Source organism: Mesoplodon bidens, assembly GCF_964165515.1.
Source record: "Mesoplodon bidens genome assembly, chromosome: 19".
Classification (NCBI taxonomy): Eukaryota; Metazoa; Chordata; class Mammalia; order Artiodactyla; family Ziphiidae; genus Mesoplodon; species Mesoplodon bidens.
The window spans coordinates 22,709,070-22,715,069 of record NC_138179.1 but is presented as its reverse complement, the minus strand read 5'-3'; the positions used below and the strand labels follow the sequence as shown (position 1 = coordinate 22,715,069).

The window sequence follows — 6,000 nt, the reverse complement described above, 5'->3', positions numbered from 1 at the left end:
CTAAAATACAATCCTTTTCTGCATCAAATATCCTGTAGGAAAAATGTTTTATGTAAAAATTAAGGTAGAATTTATTTGTGAAAATTGGGTTCAGTTTTTAAAGATTTTTTTGATGTGGACCATTTTTAAAGTCTTTATTGAATTTGTTACGGTATTGCTTCTGTGTGTTTTTTTGGGGGGGACGGGTTTTGGCCCCAAGGCATGTGGGATCTTAGCTCCCTGACCAGGGATCGAACCCTCACCCCCTGCACTGGGAGGAGAAGTCTTAACCACTGGACCGCCAGGGAAGTCCTGAGTTCAATTTTTAAAAGGTCTTTGAAGACCCCAGCTGAAAACTACTCCAAAGTAGATCATAAGCTTTCCCCTTGGAACTGGGACCCCTGAGCCCCCAGCCTCTCTCCTGGCCTCCGGGCCCACATGGGCTCTGTGGATGCCCTTCCCCGCCCCCGTGCCCAGTACCCATGGCCGGTCCTCTGTGTCCCCAGCACCGTACTGTTGCTGAACCCGGTGGAGGTGCAGGCCGAGTTCCTCACCGTGGCCGACAAGCTGAGCACGCCTGGGCACTCCCCACACAGCGCCTACACCACCCTGCTCCTGCATGCCTTCCAGGCCACCTTTGGGGCCCACTGCGACCTCCCAGGTCTGCACTGCCAGCTGCAGGTATGTGTCTGAGACCCTGGGCTCGGCAGGGTCCCCTATCTGGTCCCTCTCCGGTCCCTCTCCGAGGCCCGGGTCCATTGGCCTCCCTCGCCCCGAGTAACATGGCGGGGAAGTCGCTGGAGGGCTAGCCTCATTGAGAGGTTTCTATTGTGCTGGGTCCTAACCCAGGTGGGTGGCAGCCTAGACAGTGGGACTGGACACAGCCTCCAAATCCAGCGTGGGCTGGGTGGTACAGGACTGAGCTTTAGACTGAAGCTGGAAGCCCTGGGGTCTAGTCCGAGCTCTGTGACAGGTCAGCTGTGTGGCCCTGGGCAGCGCCCTCCCCTCTCTGGGCCACAGCAGTGAGCTCTGAAGTCCCTCCCAACTCTGCAGGGCTCTGGCTCTGGGCCTTTCTTTCTGACCACTTCTGGAGAATAGGGGCTGAGTGAGAGGCCTGGCTCCCTGCTCAGCCGTGGGTGGTGGCAGGCGATGAGGCTGGGGACGGACTGGTCACCGGGAGCTCGAGAAGTCGGGCGGCCGAGCTGTGGTTCGGGAGCAAGCCTGCCCCCTGGGTTTCAGTCCAAGACCCTGGCAGAACTCGAGGACATCTTCACGGAGACAGCAGAAGCACAGGAACTGGCATCTGGCATCGGGGATGCAGCTGAGGCCCGGCAGTGGCTCAGGACCAAGCTGCAGGCGGTGGGGGAGAAAGCTGGCTTCCTTGGTGCCTTAGGTGAGGCTCTGGGGTGAGGCCCATTTCCCCCTGTGGCCCCGGCAGCCCCCGAGGTGAGCAGCCCCGGTCGGCCTGGTGCTTCTGTTCCACATAATCATTCAGGAACCCAGGTTCTCTGACACCTCCTGGCTCCAGCACCCCCGAGGGTGCAGTTCCCGTCTGCAGGGTTAGGGTTGGGCTGCCAGGATCGCCACTGGGACGGCCTGGGGGAGGAGGAAAAGAGTGCTGATCAAGGGCAAGGGGCTTCGTTTTCACAATGAGGACAGTGTACCCCTTTGAGCCACCTTAGTCACATGGCTCACCTCGCCCCAGTGGGTCCAGGAAACGTCTATTATAGAAGAAGGATGCCTGATGAGATGGTGCCATGTTTCTGTTCGAATCAGAGGCGCAGAGGCTGAGACTGGGCCACGTTCGTGCAGCTCACAAAAGGGCATGGCATCTACCTGGTGGGCTTGAGAGAAGCCCTCTGGCTGTGGGCCAGGCATCCCAGCTTCCAACTCAGCCTCGGCCCACCCGGCTGCGTGTCCTGTACCGGTCCTCTCCCAACTCTAGCCTCGCCTCCAAGACGGGGGATCTGGGCTGGCCCATCTGAAGGCCTCTACCCAGCCCTCACCTCCTGCCCCTCCCTCCCCCGTTCCTGCAGACACTGCAAAACCTGGCAAGCTCCGTACCATCCCCATCCCTGTCGCCAGGTGCTACACCTACAGCTGGAACCAGGACAGCTTTGGTGAGCAGCCCGCTGGGGCCCTCGTGGTGCCCACCCCCCAAACTGCCCGGGCTCTCTTCCTCTGCAGCCGCCCCTCACCCCACCCCCCTGCCAGCCCTCCCACCTGAGCAGGCTCTGAGCACAGCCGGGGGCAGGGCACTGGGCTGCCCTCTGCCCTCCTCCTGCCCTCTGCTCCCCAAGTTCATTCTGTCTCAGCCTGTCACCCCGCCCAAGGGTGTGCAAGAGGGGTTCCAAGGGCTCAGACACCCAGACGGCGTCTCCCCTTGCTTCCCTGCAGACATCCTGCAGGAAATCCTGCTCAAGGAACAGGAGCTGCTCCAACCAGGAATCCTGGGGGACGAGGAGGACGAGGACGGGGAGGACGAGGAGGACTTGGAAACCGAGGGGCACTGTGCCGAGAGGGACTCGCTGCTCTCCACCGGCTCGGCAGCCTTGCACGACTCTACCCTGTCACTTGCCTCATCCCAGGCCTCGGGACCCAGCCTCTCCCGCCGGCTGCTGAGCTCCTTTGTCTCAGGCCTCTCTGATGGCGTGGACAGTGGCTACGTGGAGGACAGTGAGGACAGCTCCTTCGAGTGGCCCAAGAGGCCTGGCAGCCAGGAGCGCCGGGCCCAGCGCAGGCCCAGGCAGAAGTTCAACAGGATCTATAAACTCTTCAAGAGCACCAGCCAGCTGGTGCTGCGGAGGGACTCCCGGACCCCGGAGGGCGGCCCGGACAGCGCCCCGCCCCTGCGGCGGGCCGGCAGCCTCTGCAGCCCCTGCAGCCCCCTGGCTGGCCCGGCGCAGCCCCCGTCCCGGGCGCAGCGTTCCCGTTCCCTGCCCCAGTACAAGCTCGGCCCCCAGCTGTCCGGCTGGCCCCCGGCCCCCGCCTCCCGTCCCCGGCGCCGTTGCCCCTTCCTGAGCGGGGACGAGGACCCCAGGGCCTCCACGCTGCGAGTCGTGGTCTTCGGCTCCGATCGGATCTCGGGGAAGGTGGCCCGGGCGTACAGCAAACTGCGGTGAGAGCCGAAACGGGGATCAGTCTGCCCTGGGCAGCAGGGGGATGCTGCTGGCGGCATCTGGGCTCCAGGGCTGGGCTCCCAGAGGGACCAAGGGCCTCCCTTCTCACCATCTTCTTCTCAGCAGGCGGCTGGAGAACAACCGTCCACTCCTCACACGGTTCTTCAAGCTTCAGTTCTTCTACGTGCCCATGAAGCGGAGCTGCGGGCCCAGCGCCAGCGCCAGCCCAGCCCCCCGGAGCCAGACGCCACCGCTCCCCACAGACTCCCCGAGGCACCCCGGCCCTGCGGTAGGTCCCCAGCCCTGGACCCAGCAGGGCGACAAAGCGAGGAGATGTAAGCAGGCCCCAGTCACCGGAAGGGGGCTGGTCGGAAGTCACCAGCAGCCCTGTGTTTAGGGTCCACCGCCTCCTGCCTGGGCCTTCCTCCTGGACGTGGTCCCTGCCCTGCACTTGGCCGGACGGTGGGCGGGGGCACGTTTTGCTGTGTGACACGGACTGAGAGTTGTCAGACCTCTCCAAGGGCGCAGAGAAGCTCAGGGTGGGGCTGCAGGTGCCACCCAGGGCCCCGAAGCTAGGGTGGCAGGCGTCCGGGTGGCTGGGAATGACTCTCGCCCCCGCCCCAGGAGCTGGGTGCAGCCGCCTGGGAGGAAAGCACCAATGACATCTCCCACTACCTCGGCATGCTCGACCCCTGGTATGAGCGCAACGTGCTGGGCCTCATGCACCTGCCCCCTGAAGTCCTGTGCCAGGTAAGCGGCCCCTTTCCTGGGTGCAGGTGGAGGGCCCTGGCTGTGGTCACCCAGCCTCGCTTTGAAGGCCCTAGTTTGGGGGATCCAGCTTGCAGCCCCACTGGAGGACCAGGGCTCACTTGGGACCAAGCAACGAGGGTGGGTGGAAGCAGGGCTGAGCTGAACCCAGGGCTCAGGGGCCCAGGGAGGGGTCACCGCACCGAGAGGGAGTGGCCCCAGAGGGTCCAGTTGCCTTAGGCTTCAGCTCCCTTCCTCAACTCCCAGCTTTGTCTAGCTCGGCCGGGGCCTCCCTGGAGGCCCATGGGCGGGTGAGGGAGGGGCGGAGGTCAGGCTGTGGGTCCTCCCTTGACCATTCTGTTTCCTGCTCCCGTCTCACCGTGCCCCTCCCTGGCCCTGTCTGCCTCGGGATCTCTCCTCTGTGTGTCTGCACCTCTGTCTCTCTTCCTCTCATCCTCCCTTTCTCTCTCCCTCTCTGTCCACCTGTCCCTCGGGCTCGGGCTCGCCCCTCCCAACCCACAGCAGTCTCTGAAGGCTGAGTCCCGGCCCCTGGAGGGCTCTCCTGCCCAGCTGCCCATCCTGGCGGACATGCTGCTCTATTACTGCCGCTTCGCTGCCCGGCCGGTGCTGCTGCAGGTCTATCAGACCGAGGTAAGGCCTGCCCTGCCGCCTTGCCCCACCTCTTCCCCCACACTAGCTGCAGGGCTGCTCCCACACCCGGGCAGCCAGAGGAGCCTGTGCTGGGGGGTCCACCCTGTGCTGGAGGAGCCTGTGCTGGGGGCCCCTCCTGGAGGTCCACGCTGATGCCCACGCTCCTGCCCTCTCCAGCTGACCTTCGTCACCGGGGAGAAGACGACAGAGATCTTCATCCACTCCCTGGAGCTGGGTCACTCTGCTACCACACGCGCCATCAAGGCTTCGGGTGGGTGCCGCCTGAGCCCCAGTGGAGGCGGGGCTGGGGGGTGTCACACCGGAGAGGGGGACCCTGGGGTGGCGGGGCGAGAGGGCGCCAGGAGGTGGGGCCCGAGGGAGGTGGGCCGTGATCTGGGGCCCTGGGGAGGAGGGGTCCCAGGGCGGTGGGGCAGGAGGGACAAGAAGCGGGCCGCGAGGCGGAGCCCAGGGCCTGTGAAGGGCACTGGAATTAGAAAGAGCAGAGGGTCTGTCTGTGCGTGACACAGGTCCTGGCAGCAAGCGACTGGGCATCGATGGTGACCGGGAGGCCATCCCTCTAACACTACAGATTATTTACAGCAAGGTGAGCCTGATGCCGGCCCCTCCCCTCCAGATCCGCTCCCTGTGCCGCCTCCCCAGAGCCAGCCTCCTGTGTTCCCAGTGCGGTCTTTAAGCTGGAAGGCCGCGGCAGGCTCCCCGGGCTCTCCTGGCTGCTGAGAGAAGGGGGAAGGAGAGGCGGTGGACCTTCCTCTCCCCCTCTGCCTCCAAAGCTGCCCCCGCCCCGGGTTCTCCCCACTGCTGAATGTGCTCAGCCCTTCCGTGAAGCGCTGGGGCCTGGCCTCAGGGCTGGGGGTGAGAATGGGGCAGAGTGAGGGACAGGCCAGGGACTGCTGTGCCTGGTGGGCGTGTGGGAGTAGGTTTGGTGTGAGGGGAGCTGGAGCGGGGAGCCTATGAGCACACCCCGGCTCTGGGCCACGACAGGCCCACCTCCCGGACGGGCAGCCTCCTGCCTTCTTCCCTGCCTCCCTCCCTCCCTCAGCAATTTGAAAGATATTTATTGAGCACCTACTTATGTCAGGTTCTGTGCTGGGCCAGGCCCTCCCTCTTAACTTCTCTAGAGGAGGGAGACAGACAATAAACAAGGAAACAAAAAGTGCCCAAGGTAATATTAAAGAGTGGCAAGTGATGACAAGGCAACAAAAGGGCTGTTGGGATAGAGACAATAGGATTCTTTCCATGTAGTGGCCGAGGAGGTGGGCAGGGGCACTGACACTCACTGGGTGCTGTGTTCCGGGTGTTTGTTAAACACCCACTGTGTCCCGGAATTTGTTTATGGCACAGGAGCGTTCACGAGAGTGAACAAAGCTCTTACAGTCTGGAGGGGTTAGACGATCCCACAACATGTATAATTACAACTGTGACGAACAGATGAAGGAGAGGTAAAGGGTTCTGTGAGAACCCTTAAGGGGATTGTTCAACCCAG

At 63.2% G+C, this 6,000-nt stretch overlaps 1 protein-coding gene across 3 annotated transcripts in view; it reads left to right on the top strand.

Moving 5' to 3' along the window:
• PIK3R5 (phosphoinositide-3-kinase regulatory subunit 5) overlaps positions 1-6,000 on the top strand; it is a 70,270-nt gene that overhangs the window by 59,881 nt on the left and 4,389 nt on the right. For 2 of the 3 annotated variants that reach the window (XM_081219809.1, XM_081219811.1), the window contains exons 7-15: positions 486-660; positions 1,219-1,372; positions 2,016-2,099; positions 2,377-3,097; positions 3,225-3,387; positions 3,723-3,848; positions 4,368-4,496; positions 4,674-4,767; positions 5,024-5,100. In XM_081219809.1, coding sequence (XP_081075935.1) covers positions 486-660; positions 1,219-1,372; positions 2,016-2,099; positions 2,377-3,097; positions 3,225-3,387; positions 3,723-3,848; positions 4,368-4,496; positions 4,674-4,767; positions 5,024-5,100 — 1,723 coding nt within the window. The remainder of the gene's footprint in view (positions 1-485; positions 661-1,218; positions 1,373-2,015; positions 2,100-2,376; positions 3,098-3,224; positions 3,388-3,722; positions 3,849-4,367; positions 4,497-4,673; positions 4,768-5,023; positions 5,101-6,000) is intronic. The other variant, XM_081219810.1, reaches the window with a different exon arrangement.